This window comes from Euprymna scolopes, chromosome 14 (genome assembly GCF_053919585.1).
Source record: "Euprymna scolopes isolate OS-2025 chromosome 14, ASM5391958v1, whole genome shotgun sequence".
Classification (NCBI taxonomy): Eukaryota; Metazoa; Mollusca; class Cephalopoda; order Sepiida; family Sepiolidae; genus Euprymna; species Euprymna scolopes.
Window position 1 is genome coordinate 49277595 of NC_136495.1, and position 17094 is coordinate 49294688.

At 34.1% G+C, this 17094-nt stretch overlaps 1 protein-coding gene across 3 annotated transcripts in view; it reads right to left on the reverse strand.

Moving 5' to 3' along the window:
- Nucleotides 1-233: 233 nt before the first annotated feature.
- The window catches only part of LOC145292991 (transmembrane channel-like protein 7), a 195571-nt gene continuing 178710 nt past the window's right edge, over nt 234-17094 (reverse strand). For all 3 annotated transcript variants that reach the window (XM_080139242.1, XM_080139241.1, XM_080139240.1), the window contains 5 exons: nt 16968-17043; nt 10052-10182; nt 9776-9931; nt 4896-4974; nt 234-678 (listed from right to left, as the gene is read on the reverse strand). In XM_080139242.1, the coding sequence (XP_079995368.1) occupies nt 580-678; nt 4896-4974; nt 9776-9931; nt 10052-10182; nt 16968-17043 (541 nt within the window). In that variant the 3' untranslated portion in view covers nt 234-579. The remainder of the gene's footprint in view (nt 679-4895; nt 4975-9775; nt 9932-10051; nt 10183-16967; nt 17044-17094) is intronic.

A 17094-nucleotide genomic window follows, 5' to 3' on the forward strand; every position in this document is an offset into this window, starting at 1 on the left:
TTTTTAAAAAAAATTCAATTCATAACATTATATAATCAATTCTTAATGCTGCAATATTTTAAGTTATAAATTTATTAAATTTTTGCGAGAATATCTTGTCCGTTTCTCTTCCAGTTTTTACAACTAGTCCTTTATTTTTCCATCTTTAAGCTTAACCATATCACTTTTCATGCTCGCATTTTTCTATTGTAATAGTTGAACGTTAAAACGACATTATTTTTGCACCAACCTGGTTTCTTTTTTTTTTCTTATTCCCATGAACATTCTTTAATGACTATAAAATTCAAACATTATTTGATTGTATAGCCTCCACTGATCAAATTGCTGTTCAGATATTAAACCGTTTTGTTTAATACGATCGAGATCGAAATCGAAATCAGTATATTTAGATTTATAAAAATATATAATTATTCGTGGGGAAGCAACGCTTCGTTGAAATAAGTGTTTCGCCGTCATAAAACTACAGTCCGTATTTTCCAATAAGCGATAGCCACTCTCATGATTTCCACACGATTACAAGAAAAACTCCTCCGATCAATGGATTCCTGAACTCTTGTCGGCGTCATGACCATATTCTTGTTATCTTTGAGTCGAAGGTCGTGATGTTTCTTTGGTTTCAGCTGCCAATGCCATCAAATTGTTCACTTCTACCATGAAGTAATATTTTTCTTTCCTTTCCTAAAAAACAAAATATTTAAAGGAAAATTACATATTTTGAGATGAGGATTGATTATACATATTATTTAGATTCTTTGAACTACTGTTCTCACCTTCAGTATTATTTACACAACTTTCCGGTCGATGTAATTTCCAACATGTAGAGATTTAGGTTTCTGAACTTGCGAATATTCGACTCGTGACGTAGTGGATAAAGTATATATATATATATATATATATATATATATATATATATATATATATATACACACACACACACATATATATATATAAACTTTTCTGAACTTGCAAATATTCGACTCGTGACGTAGTGGATATATATATATATATATATATATATATATATATATATATATATATAAACTTTGGTAGCAAGTTGTTATTTATGCGTGTCCGATTAAATACGACTGAGTTTGTCAGCAAAATTGGAAAAAAGACGAACTCAGTCGTGTTTAATCAGACATATATATATAACAAATAAATGACGAAAGTCCATATTCCAGATTCCATGATGTTGACTATCTTACAATTTACTCCTTTAGGTACATTGACATTCACAATTCTTGACATCACCTGTTTCGTAGCGCAAAATAATTCATTTAATCATTATATCAATCAATGAATCTATTCCGCCCTTAAATTCTCAGAAGAAATACCACCTATCAATCCATCAAAATAAAATGCATATGTGCGTGACTACAAAATCCGAAAATTGGAAGAAAAGTAGCAATGACCTTTTATAAAAAAAAAAAAGCAATTGCAACTTCTCTTTCAATTATTGTACTTACTTAAAGGAATAAATTGTAAGATGGTCAACATCATGAAACTTGGAATACAGTCTTTCGTCATTTATTTGTTATATACTCTGTAATTACATTGAGCTTCATAAATTAAGGATTGGTATAAATAAAAGGTGAAATATTTTCACAGAAATATATTTTTATTTATTTTTGTTTGCTCGCAATGACATCGTAGTATATATATATATGTAATAAGTTATGGAAATATATGACAATTCTTGACAGCACAAGAATTGCCATATATATTTCCGTAAGTTACTACCTAGCTCTACCTATGTATTGAGCACTGTTGAAGTAAATACTGAAAATTTACGCATAAAATTATGTCCACGTATATTAATTTATGTGATTTAATGAAGTAAACATATATATATATATATATATATATATTAGTAATCTGTAGTAACAATATAGTAGTAGTTATATATATATATATATGTGTGTGTGTGTGTGTGTGTGTGTGTGTGTGTGTGTGTGTGTGTGTGTAATATACAGTAGAACCCGGAATACAGCATTAAAAATGAACAAAATACAGTACAGTATATAATACACATGCATATAATCAAATAATATTATAACACCGTAAGGCGGGGAAAATACTGTAACCAGGGGCCGGAAAAACATTGTATTCCACATCGTAATCTGAAAAAAAGCCGTATCCTAGGGCCACTTTATCCTGGGCTTCTACTGTAGTAAAAATTAATGATGTATAGTGATAAGTGGTGAAATTGTACATTCAAAAACATAAGTAGGCTTAACGTTGATAAAATTCATACGAGAATTATCCACGAGGACTCATGGCGTAACGGGTAAAGTAAAATTCAGTTGTAAGTTACACTCTTTTGGAGTTTGAAAGCTCAATGCTGGCGACACTCAAAAATACAATTGCAAATTACTTAGGACTTCTGCCCAGTCATGGCTGATGGAACGAGAGTATGATATACCCGCGGATTAAATAAAGAGTCCCGTTCGAAATTCCGTGCAGATTTCCGAGTTGGACTGAAAAGTTACCGATTTCAGCAAGAACACACCATCATTGATGTTTCCGATTTCTATTGAATTGCTAGACATTTGTCGCGGTATATACCGATATTCTTAGAACTTAATTTCTGTGTTAAAATCAAAACAATCATTGAACAATAAATAAATAAATAAAATAAAAAATAATAAAGCAAAAACTTGAAATAAAGGTAAAATGAGCTCAACTTTTGCATCTATTGATTTCGAAACATGAGGAAAGATTTTTAACTTAGAAAACAATCGTTGAATTAAAAAGAAATAACAAAGTATAATTAATTAATGAAGTAACTATTTGCATAGCAATACATAAATCAGAAAACTTTATTACTAAGACCACATAGACATAAGCAGTATATAAAACAGATAGGATGATGCTTAATGAATAAACTTAAATTAACTTGAAAAATGCTTGGATCCCATTTTTAATGCGAAAAATGAAAAAAAAAATGAACACAGCTTTCGCAATTTATTAAGATTTTCAATTTTTTTTTCAGTTTAGAGAAAAGACTTTGGCTTTTTTGTTTTTTCTTTTCTTCTATTGGCTTCAGTTTGTGTCTGCATCACTCGCTGTATGTTCAAAGTACAAACGTTTGCACAGTTCACAGTGAACTACCGCGCCAACACACTCATGTCTGTTTTTACATTCCCTTTGAACTGGTTTGCTGCATTCACTGCTATTAAATTCTTGTTCTTGTTCTGGTGGTTGTTGTTGTTGTTGTTCATCTTATTATTATTTTACTCACTAGGAGTTCTTACACAGGTCAACACCAGAGATTACTCACTAACAACACCCGATGGTCTTCCCTCGACCCCGAGTGGCAATAAATCACTCCAGTACTCCCCATCTCTGTCAATAACGTATGCCAATGAGTTTACATCATCGCAATAGCCGCTTGCCTTTGATTTGACGCTGGTAATGACCATTGGTCTTCACTGGAATTTGGGTGGCAATAAGCCTCCACAAGGTCGTAGTCCTCTTCAAACATCCAGTGGAAGTCTGGTCAGTGCTCTATCCTCTGTCTTTCTATCCTCTTTCACCATTCTCGACTATTTGGTGTGGTTCTAATCGATTCCGACACTACTATTTTATTCATTTATTTACTTAATTATTTATTTATTTTATTTTTTGGAGGGGGGGTAATTAACTTACAATTTCGCAGTTTCAGTTGTCTTGGTTTCATGTGGTGTTCCTCTATGTTTCTGGTTTACTTCTGTTGTAGTTTTTATATGGTCGGTTAGCGTTTGTAGCTTATGCGCATTAGTCTCCGCATTCAGGGATTTTCCTTAATATTACAGTCGCTTTCATTATTGTTATCCGTTGTATCTTCTCAGCGTTCTCCTCGATCCCAATTTCCCCCCATTCTTTTTTCTATTTTTTTCGATATTTTCCCTAGCGCCCCCACTATTAGTGGTGTTATTTTTATTTTCTTCATTTTTGAGACCCCTTTTAGCTATCTGTCCAGTTCTGTGTATTTGCTCCACTTCTCAGTCACCTTGATCTTCACTGTGTGGTCTGCAGGAACGGCAAAATCTACAATCTGGCAAGACTTTTCCTTCGTGTTAACTAGTATGATATCTGGTCTTCTTGCTTGGATGGGTTTATCCTCACACTGGTCATCTGTAGTGATTGCTTATTGACCATAACCGATGGTATTCCCTGAAGCCTGAATGACAAATCTTCCCAGATTTCCAGTAATCTTGACCTTCCTCGATAACACTTGCAACTCATTATAGTTTGTCATTGATTTCTCGATGGCAATGACCATTGGTCTTCTCTGGAATTTGCGTCGCAATAAACCTCCCTAAGATCCCAGTACTCTTTGCACCCTTCCAGTAGATATCTGGTTAGTAATCCACTTTATTAGTCTTTCCGTCGTCATCCCCACCCTTGACTCTTAATTACTAGCTTATATGCTATCATCCGAGGCGTGGCTTTTGGGGGGTGGTGGTGACTGGAGAGGGTAGTTTATTACATTTTTTGCTGTTTCAATTCCGTTTTTGCGATTGTTTTCTTTTCGTGCTTTTTTTTTTGCAACTTCCATGTAGTTCGTTAGCGTTCATAGTTTATGTGGGTTGGTTTCCACACTCAAGGATGTTCCTTAAGATTTCAGCTGGTTTCATTATTGCCGTTCGTTGTAGAGTCTCATTCTTTTCTTTGATTTTAAATTTTCCGGGTTTTTTTTCCAGCTTTGTTGAGACTGTTCCTAATGCTACTATGATTATTTGTATTATATCAACTTTCTTCATGTTCCATATCTCTTTCAGTTCTGAGGCTTTCGTATAATTATTTTCAATTAGCCGGCGACGAACATGAATAAAATTACAAACAAAAGAAAAACAGTTCAAGACAGACAAAAGGGAAATAATGATATCAACTAGTAAAAAAAAAAATCTCACCATGTTAAGTTGACTTGTAAGTAATTTTATTGAATCGTTTTGGGCCGATCCTCTTTGAGCACAATAGTAGAGAAACAATCTGAAAAAAAAATTATCAAAAGAAAAATTATAAAAAAAAAATTATCAAAAAAAAAAAATTATAAAAAAAAATTATCAAAAAAAAAATTATCAAAAGAAAAATTATAAAAAAAAATTATCAAAAGAAAATTATCAAAAGAAAAATTATAAAAAAAAAATTATCAAAAAAATTATCAAAAGAAAAATTATAAAAAATGGATTTCTGCTTAAATCACTAGAACCCCTACGAATGTAAATACCTCAATTTTGGTCCAAATCAACCTTTTTTTTTTTTACATGAATAAAAACTTATTTCTGACAATTCGCTTCAACCTTGATTAGAAATCGATGTGCGAGACGCGACGAACAAGCATAATAAGCTACCTTTTTTTTTTTTTTTTTTTTTTGTTTGCTTAACTTATTCTTTCTTTTTTTTCTTTTCACTGGGAACGTCGGAGTTTTACACCGAGGTGCAATTCGACGAATACTAAAAAGAAAATGACTAATTGCTACTCTTTTTCTTTCTCCGCCTCATTGGGGTTCGCTTTCTTCATCATTCCCAAAGCAAGACATTTTCTCAAAAACATGTGAACTAAAAATATATTCCCAACCCATAAAAATCATTTCAAACGCCAAACTTTACAATCCAATGTGAAGTTCTACAAGCCTCTAAAACAGTGGCTGGATGAACAGAAATCCGGAGTTCTGCCGACGTTACACGACACGACGAGCCTCGACTCTCTAAGCCCAGCCCAGGCGGCTGGAATACAACACACTGCCACCCTTGCAATAAAATCGATCAAGTTACTTACTTTAATTCCCATGAATACTTTCGATGTCTGTAACCTTCAAATGTATAAACAATTATGAGAATTTAAAAATTCGTTTTAGTTTTCCCTTTTTATGTTTTTTGTTTTAATAAATATTCGATTAATAGGAAACACTTTTAATATATGTTTGACATAAAAATTTTATGGTGATTTTGAAGCGTTTTAACTCAACTTAAAATAGTAATGATTAGTGTGATATCAGTATGATTTTTTTCCAGGTTATAAGTGATTATAACGCCGGCAAGAACACACCACAGATGAAAATGTGATACAAACATTGTATTTTGAAGAAGGAAAAGAGAGAGAGAGAGAGAGAGAGAGAGAGAGAGAGAGAGAGAGAGAGAGAGAGAGAGAGAGGTGTCTTGTAATAGCTGGTATTTGCGGAAGTTTATATCTGAAGCTACGTCCTTTTAACGGTTCTTATATTTCTCGTTCTCTGTGTTCATTTCGGTTGGGTTGTAAGCATCCAGATACAGTCTTTTATGCTACAGTTGCTGATTTAATCCTCGCATATATTCCGTTGTCTGAAAGACGGAGATAGCCGAGAGCGAACCTGCTTTCTCGGAGAATCACAGCCAAAGAAGAAAAAACTTTAAAAGAAACGCTTGCTTTGGATCTAATGAAAATTTAGAAAAAGTAGCCTATGATTGGTTATTTTTCATCCAATCACAGGCATCTAAACTCTCAATCGGTAAGTAATTTCTGGCTAGATTTAAAGTTTATATACTGTCAGAATTTTATTTTTTTATCGACGTAGTCGCCTCGTTTCGTCCAGCAGTCATGAACTTTAGGACCTTTTCAACTGGCGAATGTATGCGTGCGTGCGTCATTCTCCCCCTTTTTCTCCTTTTTTGTCATTTAGTCCCCACAGACATTTCTCTCTCCATTTCTCTCTCTCTCTCTCTCTCTTTATTTAATGTCTTTCCTTTTCTTAGCAGTATTCATCACCATTGCCTCTCTTGTTCCTTTTCTTGATGGTGAGTGGCTGCTGTGAAACAGTCCCAGAAACATCCTTTCTCGCGCTTTTTTCAAATCAGAAAGGAGATCTTGAGAGCAAGACTCTTTTTCCGGGATTCTGTCGTGTTGGAGGAGACCAAAAAACGACGTAAATTCATTCAACCATTTCACTAATGGCAGAGAGCCTTTACTGGAGCGGTTTAAAATTGGTATTCTAAAATACACCATTTATTGAAAAGGAAAAAGTGTTGCAGAGCCTGTCAACATTTTTATTCCCCCTTTTTATAAGCTGTTGACAGAGAGACTTGTCAACATTGATTTTAATTCCTCGTCACCTTTCAAACGGATGAAGAAGCCAGACAACATTTTCTGAGAAAAGTAATTTTATTTCTGGCACTATACTTCGAGAAGAAGAAGAAGAAGAAGAAGATGAAGACAACCGTTTTCAGAGAAAAGGAATTTCAATTCGGATTCTGTTCTTGGGTCGAGAGAGAGTCCAACTTTTAAACCTTTTGAAAGTTTGGTTTGTTCTGAAAAAAGGCGGAAAAGGTACATAGAAGAAAAAAAAAAAAAGAAAAAAACTTAAAAGAACTTCTAGAACTCTTTCTTTTATGTTTTTTTCACTTTCAGACCTTTTTTCAAGTAAGCCTTTCTGTTATTTTTAAGGGGAACGAGAACGTTCCTCCTTTTTTTTTTTTGAGAAGTCTAATTTCGTGACTTCATTGTAAAACTGTTTCCTATTTGGTATTTTTTTCTTTCAATTGTAATTTGAATGTTTGATGTTTAAATTATTTTTACTCGATTTGTTAATGTGGTAACTTTTACGATTGCTTTTGGGAAGCAAAAAGCAATCCGCCACTCATTTTTACCAAATAAACTTTGGACTTTTTAAACTTTAATTCAGGGTCTTTCTTTCCTTTTTCTTTGTTGCATCATAGCTATTTTCCCTTTTCCCCCTTTTTTGTACATGTTACCCTACAAGTCGAATTTTGATAACTACCCCAAAAATTTCGACAATACTAAAGTCGCGCATTTATACTACTAAACCAATTTTAATTTGATTATGTTTTGAAAGTCTTAAAAAAAAAAAAAAAAAAAAAACGGTGGTTGACGTAGTAATCCTATTACAGTCAGAATTTGTTTGTTTCTTGGTCGTCGGCGTGTCTCTCTAACGCGTCACTATTGCCTATTTTTCTGTAATTATAGTTCCTTTTCTTTTTATTGAATATTAATTATTATAACAATAATTAGAAATAAATGAATAATTAAATTTTAGAATTATTTTTAATTTTGAAATTTGTTTTTGGAAATTGATATTAGTATTTACATTTACTGCAGATACAAACATGTTTAAATCAGAATAGTTCCGCCGTATGAACAAGTAGAAGCAGGAGTAAATTTTAAGAGAATAATACCGTCTATTTTCTCTCTTTGTTTCAATACAAAATATGAAATCTAGAAAAGAACTTCATGAGACCCAATTTCACAAGACAGGTTGACCCGACGCATTGTGTTGTTCAGACACTTACCATACTCGCTCACAACACAATATACACAAATAAAGTGCATACAGCAAACAAGGGAGGTGACCGTAATTGAATAGTTAATGAGACAGACTGATAACCTGGGTGCGTCAGGTTCGAATCCAGTTCGTTCCACAGAAACACTTTACTTAGGGATGTTGGCAACCTTAATACGACCCTTCCCATAAATATTCAATGTCTTTCTAGAAACAATGCTAATTAGAAAGATATCAAGGAAACTAATGCCAATAATAATATTAATTCGAAATTAATGAATGATATTTCTCCTTCTCAAGAAACAAAAAAAGCAAAACAAAATAAACAAACGAAAACAAACAAACAAACAACAGCAATAAAAAAAACTGGAAAATCTTAAATAAAACCCACTAAACCACATGAGCTACAAATACTAATCAGCCACATGGAAACTGCAAGAGAAGTAAAACAAAAAGATAGAGAAAATGGAAGCAAAAAAAAAAAAAAAATGAAACTGCAAAATTGTAAGTTAACTACTTCCCTACCCCCAAATTGTAGTGTCGGCATAGAACTGGTACTGCATCAAATAGTCGAGGAAGAAGGAAAGGCCGATGGGAGAGCACTAACTAGGCCTCGCTGGATGCGTACGAAGAGGACTGGATCTTATGTACGGCATAATCACACTGACACACCGGTTCCCGCTGGATCACCGAAGTTAAGCAACGTTGAATCTGGCCAGTACTAAATGGGTGACCATTTGGGACTTTCAGGTGCTGTATATGCTCTCCGCGTATCTCGGCATTGTTTCCAGTCGTCCTGGTCTTCTCATTGACACTGGACCCAAACAGTGCCGATTCAGGAGAGGTGTAGTTGAGATTGCGCAACCCTTGCCTCACAATTACATGTGCTACTGCCCCTAAGGGATATCCTTTGTCTTTCAAGACTGAACGGAAACATGGGGGGATCTTGGGGAGGCTTATTGCCACACAAATTCCAGTGAAGACCAATGGTCATTACCAGTGAGAAGTCAATGTCAAGCGGCTTTTGTGATAATGCTAAGGTTATTGAAAGAGGTGAAGAGATTACTGGAATTCTGGGGAGACTTATTGTCACTCGAACTCCCCCAGAAAACAATATCGGTTGTTGTCAGTGATTGACTTCTTTGAATTGTGTGAGAACTCCCAGTCAGTATTAGGTTGGTGAAAAAATAATGTCGTTTTTTGACGTTCAACTATATATATATAATATGATTAGTTTTTTTTGAAAAAGAAATCCAGCAGAATGCTCAATTAAAAGGAAAATCCAAAATATAAGAGCGTATTTATATTTTGTGTACAGAAAGTTATTAGATGAGACAAGTCATTGGTACCGTCGGTTTCAAGCCCGATAATAAGGACCGTTTAAGATATCCTTATCAAGCTCTCTTCAGCCAATATTCGTCTCTTATATATATATATATATATATATATATATATAAACGACATTATTTTTACACCAACCTAATACAAAAAATAATTATATCTTCCAAAATACTTACATTAGGATGACTATAATAGTCAATATGAACGCACTGGACGAGATGAAACGAACGATCATTGACGCTGACAACGGCCAAAGTTCCACGGTGATGGTCAGTATATCATACATGTTGCTGTATAGACGAAACGGGCCGCAGCTTCTGGATGGCGGAACGCTGTGAACATTCATGAAATTATGAACATGTGTTAAAAATGAAACTAAAAACAGAAAAAATAAAATAAAGGGAAATAATTCGAGGCTGACAAAAATATCGATTTTCAAACAGGGTACTTACTAACAGATTATGTATCCAATCGGCAAACAGCAAAAGAAGAATGAGATCATAAGAACTGTGGCGAACAAGGATTGCGACTTGGATGCTTTGTAAGGTCTTTCAAAGGGAGAACACCATTTGATGGCGGAAAGCTGAAAAGATAATCACTTTTCGTTTACTTTACTAAAACGGAATCTATCAAAATTTGACCCTTTTTTTCTTATATACTTTAATAACACAAAATATTATGTTTCGAGATTTTTATAGATAAGGATTGATGATTTGTATTATTTCAAAGAACAACTGGCGGAAATCTGTAGAAGTAAACAATGTAGATTTGTGATTTCTCAATGCCCTATTTCGCATGTACAAAGAAAACGCTTAGATTTGAAAATTTGCAGACTAACCTTTCTTCAAGCAGCTTCTATAATATACATCTCACCTGTCTGTCTAAATGCATGCATGTATGTATGTATGTATGTTTACCTAAAACTTCTGACAGACACATCGGAACGTGACGAAACCGGTATCGTTTTAAACCTCGAACTTTCGGACAAAAAATTGGCTAAAAACATTAATTCCTTCACCTTCAACGGGGCAGTTTTCTGTAAGGAGGACCCGCTTTTTTCGCAGATATTTTGGGAAGTCATCCATTTTTTCGATTGACTAGCCTTAATTTTTACGTTCGTCACTTCCGGTTTGGTGATGGACGCAACAGCAAGGGTGCCACGTTTTTTTTTTTTTTTTAATTTTCTTTTCTTCCTTCGCGGTACGGGTTTGAGCTTGCCCGCCTACTACCATTAAAAAATATTTTTTGTGCTTAACACACACCTCCAAACACCCGGGAAACGCCGGGCAACGAGGATAATCTGCTATAATATAAATCTCCCCTGCCTGTTTAAATGTATGTATGTATGTATGTATGTATGTCTGCCTAAAACTTTCGACAGAAGCGATGAATTTTCACAAGATTGGTATAGTTTTGAAACTCAACCCTTCGAACGATAACTATCGAAAAATTGGCTAAAAACATTAATTACTTCACCCTCAACTGGGCAATTTTCTATAAGGAGGGATCGCTTTTTTTCGCCAATATTTTCGAAAGTAATCCCTTCTTTTCGATTGACTAGCCTTAATTTAACCCTTCGCAACTTCCAGTTTGGCGATGGGCGCAACAGCAAAGACGTCGCGTTTTTTTCAGTTCTTTTCCTCCTTCGTGGTACGGGTTCAAGCCTGCCTGCTTACTAACATTTTTTATTTTACTCAACACACATCTCCAAACACCCGGGCAACGCCGGGCACCCAGGCTAGTTTACTAATAAGGACAAGGAAAAGCGGATGAAATTTTGCCCCCTATGCTTGGCTTTCGTAATATTTTTTCTGTTCGTGTTTATGTTCCAGCGCTACTCACTAACTTTGATGATATTAAAAAATGGAATAACAATAGCGAGCAATTGAATAAATTGTAATATATTGATTGGCGTTGCAGGCGGTGACCACATTTAACACTGGTTTAACAAGAAATATAAATCGATTGTGAATATAATACTTGCGACTTGGCTGGACTTTTGTTTTAAATTCCCTTTCTCATAAACACAGTTTTTTTTTTTTTGTAATTGCATTTTCACTCCAAACAAGGCGCAGTGACACTTTCATGTAGGGAGCTACTATCTGGGACATGATTTTCAGGAGTACTATGTAGGGAGTTGAGCAGCAAGATGTCTGCTTACATCATACTTGAACTTCTGCATGTCAGTACAGTCAGGGAAACAGGAACACGGAAGGGAATTCCAAAGTCTGGTAGTCCTAGGGAAGAAACTATTAGAGTAGAAGGCTTTCTGCCATCTTGGGATTTCTATTGTGTAGGGGTGGGATTTTGCTGCTTGCCAGTTCTGTCGGGGGTATTTAAGTTGAGTGGGTTCAAGGGCTTGTAGTTCGTCGGAGCACCTACCATAAAAGTACTTGTAAAACAGGCAGAAAGATGCAATATTTCGTCGATGGGCCAACAGTTGCAGCCTAGTTGATAGTATGGGACCTATTAAGTTGGCGACTCCTTTTTTTACAGTATCTAAGAGGGAGACTAGTGACAGATGTACCAGCCCAAATGTGGCAACAATACTTCATGCATGGGCGAATGGTGGCCTTTATTCGTGTATTAATTTTTGAAATGAGAATTTAATAAAAGGTTCCGTTCGAAATTCCGTGCAAATTCCCGAGTTTGACAAAAAAATTCCCGAGTTCGACAAGATACACCTGAAGAAGGTTGGAGGTTATATCGACTGAATCGTTGTTAAAATGATAGTGAATATAAGAACAGTAGTCCCGAAGAATCCAAATAAAACGAATAATCGGTTTCTTCGTTTTGAATAAGCCTGTCCGAGAACAGATAATCCAGTTAGTTTTGAACTAACAACAAATGCAGATATCTGCTTGCTTTGTCAACAAAACAGGTTATAAATGTTTTGCTCGTTTACCTTAGGAGAATCGAAGTATTGAAACAGAGGGATTATTTAAAAAAATATGTTGCATATATTTGCGAAAAGATCTCTATTATTTACTTTCGTTTGATCTTCTTTTTTCTTATTTTAACTATATTTTATAACCTAGAAAAAAGTACGACACGATCTTGCTATATCTCTTCCTTACTGGAAATGATATATGATCAATCGATTTGATATATCTGTACCTCTATCTTTATACAAAAGGAACTTTGTCTGTGCGTCTGTCAGTTCGTTCCCTATGTTGGTTGGTTGGTTTTTGTTTTACGACATATCAACCCTTTTTAGGTTATTTAATGCCAAATCCAGTGATTTTGAAGAACAATATTTTTAATAGAATATATATATTTTTTTCAAGTCGGTTTCTATTTAATCCATAGTTTAGACTCTAGCAGATACTACCACCCCGGATCAGAGTGGATCTGGGAGCAATGGCAATTAAAAGGCGGCTCCACACTCTCCAAAGCCTGCAGACTGAGGCCTCACCATCGGATATAATTTAAGGTCATATCCAGGACCGTTCCCCATGTTGATTGGCGTTGCAGTGATATCGTCAGTATCGCAGGTGGTGGCCACATTTACCATTGGTTAGACAAGAACTAAAAGTTCATTGATTAAAGTAAAAGATTCTCTTTAAAATTTCATGCAGACTTCCGACTTCGATGAGATGCACCTGAAGAAGGTTCGGAACTTATATCGATCAAAACCTTGCCAGACAAACATCACAGATGAGCACAATAGTCCGAACAATCAAAATAATAAAAATGCAAAAACATGCTAAAATTTTCTTTAGTTCTGGGATTGAGCTATGCTAAAGATCCGGTTTAGTTATTATAATTAGCCGTGATTTTAATTAACTAAACAAGTAACTAATCTCTCATTTATCTATATATTTCTCTCGCCCTCTCCCACTCTGTGATCATCAAACAACTCATTAATGTTGATTCTTTATTCAGTATTTAATTTACTTAGTGTCTGCATGCACCACAAACAGATATGTAAATTAGATGTCAAACTAATAAGTTTATTTATTTCTATGTTATCCATAAGGATGATATACAAAAGTACAAAAACTTAGTTTTAGTTATGCGAGAAGAATATTATCATAAATATGTCGTTTTTTTTAAAAATAAAATTTTCTAATGAAATCAAGTAAAATAAATGGTGGTAATGATTGTGATGCAACCGGCCACGGGCATCTCTAGCATATAATCACTATAATAAAATTAGTCTATTACAAAAATAAGACAAGTTTTAATGATAGTCTCATGGTAAAGGCACAACGGTGTATATATATATATATATATATATATATATATATATATATATATATATATATATATATATATATATACTCGGGTTTTTTTATATTCAAAAGTAATGGACTAATGAATTCAACGAGGTTGTTATATAGTGCTCAATAAAAAGAGCTGATAATACTTGTTTATTGTTATATAAACATGCTCACATCCCGCTGCTACAAATAGCCACTTGTTTCAATCAAACAACAGATATCATCAAGCAGCGACTGGACTATTTCCAGTCGCTGCCTGATGATATCTGTTGTTTGATTGAAACAAGTGGCTATTTGTAGCAGCGGGATGTGAGCATGTTTATATAACAATAAACAAGTATATATATATATATATGTTTTGAGAAAAATAGAAAAACCGAATGAAATTATTAAAATAATCAACGTTTCGTCCTTATTTCAGAGGACATCTTCAGGATATTGAAGTAAAAATGCAAGAAAAGAAAAAGTCATAGATCGTACGAAAAAGAGAACAGTTTTTGAATCCTATCCATGTCGGGAAGGACAAACATATGTGTGCGTATGGGAAGGTTGGGTTTTTCGATGTCTATATATACACTTTTAAAAATGCGTTAAAATAAATATGTACATTTTTTTTTCTCCTGTAAACTTATTCATTTTGTTGAAATATTTAAGGAAAAACGGTTAGCCAGGATCTGTTTTGATATTTTGTTCAACCATTTGAGAATATTGGAAGCATGTTAAAAAACACTTTGAAATGAGTTAAAAACATATTTAATCTGAAAAGGAAACACTAGATAAATGGATAGTCCTTAATCCGCGGAGTTTCGAAGAAATACTTTCCTTCTCACCACAGGGTAGGAATTAGCAAAATGCGGGATCGGATTTTGCATGCAGAAGTATTTGATGAAACAACAAGTAAGTCAAAGATCTTACTTGAAAACAAAAAAGTGAAGCAGAGGGAATATGGTAAAGAAAAATGTGATTACACACGAATGGATAGTCTGGTAGAAGATAAAAAAATCCAGTGACGGTAAAATCCAAATGTAAAACTTAAAGAAAGTTAAAAGAATTTCCATTTGTACAAGTAAAATCCAAGGAAATCCCGTAATTGGAAGAAGATGGTCCATAATAATCCAAAGGCAGAAATCCATGGAATAATTCACAAAAATGTGTACAAGGAAAAAAAAGAAAAGATTCCAATAATATTAGTAAAAGTAAAAATAAGATGTGCTTTTCACTCTACTTCCGAGACATAAATATAAATAATAAAGATCTGGGAAGAGAAAGAAGAGAAAAAAAGGAGAAAAAATTTTATATGTTATTTTTTATCATATTTTATTTATTTATTTATTCTTTATTTTCTATATATTTATTATTTATTTTTTTATTTTTATTTTCCTTTTAGTATCGTTTAACAGCTCTTGCTGACATTTTTTAAGTGATGACCTGTATATTTCAGTTGACCTATATTATTTTGCCCTATATATTTTTTCGCGCCTTTAACATTTCCTGTCTGGGTCATTTTGACTTTTGTTTCCCTTTATTTTATATTTAACTTTATCATCAAAAGGAAAGTGGGCCTGTAAATTCACCCTTGTCCGTTCATCTGTCCTCACTTTTCTCAATAACTACGCGTTGGAATTTTTTGAAATTTTGCATAAACATTAAACATGATATGAGTAAAAAAGTAACAGAACGGATTTTCCGGGAAAACTTAGGTTGCACCCCCCCCCCGCCGAGAGGTGCCTTTCGGGTTAAAATGCCTAAAATGTACACTTTTGTACTTAATGCCTTGGATTTTTATAAAAATTTCTGCAAAGTTGTAACTAACTGATTTCTATATAACTTTGTTTGTTTATACTTCGTGATAACTCTCGGGTGTGCCATAGGCACCCTTTTAGGGCTAATAAAAACACTCTATTTTTGAGACTATTTTACCATATTTGTCCAAATTTTTCTGTGTATGTCTATTTAGTAGTTTTGTGTGGTGCTGAACTCAAATGTTAATATGTTAAGGCCTTGAGTACTTTTGGGGCTAAATGCGGGGGTGGGGCGTGCAAATGACGGACTTAGTCATTTCGTTTTTTGCATGGTGCAGAACTCAAATTTACATATGTTAAGGCCTAAAACTGCACCGTTTGTTCAAGATTTGACATCCCCTGGGGATTTTTGGGCGAAATAGCGGAGGGGGGGGGGTCAAATGCTGAACTTAGTGATTTTTTTATGCCTCGTTCACTGTGCACTCACGGGAGACCATGCAGGCTTCACTTGTTTCTTTGCCTTTATGTACAATAAATACTTTTTTCTTTAAACTCTGAGTTTTAGTTTTTAATATATGTTGCATATTTAATACCTTAGACTCAAACACGTAACATTCATGTCGAGTTGTTGTTGCTTTTGTAAGAATGATCTCATATTTCTCCATTGTTTTGTCGATGTTAAAATGAGATCTTAAACCATAAAATGAAACTTTCATGGTTTATTGATTTGATTTATCACATCTCAAACTCTTCATATATAAAACACTTTTTTTTATTCTTCTTTTATGTCTAAAATAAATATACATTGTTTCAATTGTTGTTTATAACTAATCTTTCTATTTTAGTTTCCATATATACCTATTACATAATACCAGGAACAAACTGAACGTTAGAAGTTTCCGAATTAAAGCAGATTTGTATTATTAAATACCTTTTCGTATTCGAAGAAGAGGTCCTTCCAATATTCTCAAATGGTTGAATGCTTAAACTGAAACCGTTATTTTCATGGCAAGTGCTCATTTGAGCTCCAATCTATGCCCCTCTTGACAAACTTTCACGAAAAACACTGGTCTATTTGAAACCGCTATCAATAATTTCCTCCACTCTTTATCTGTGCCTAAACCTAAACGTAGATTCCATGAACATAGCTTCTTATAACTGCACACCCGTGAACTCTCTTGCGTTTCCCTGCTTTTCAACTGACTAAAATCTGATGGTCTTCAAGTCCAATGTAAACAAGTTCTTGATGAGCAGTTCCCCTTAAGCAATCCAATTTACCACATTTCCACTACTAACGATTACTACGACATTGTCTCATTGATTACTGTACGCTCATTAACATTTATCCTCGAGTAGTTTCCAGGTCTTGATAATTGAAGCAAACACGAATGTACATTTCTTACCTTTTTAAGGTAAAAGGTGAAAATCAATTTCAATAAAACCATCAGAGGAATAAGTGGAGCGAAAAAGAATCCCAACCTGTCGAAATAAATTTAAAGAATATATTGCAACCAGATCTTTGAATAGAAA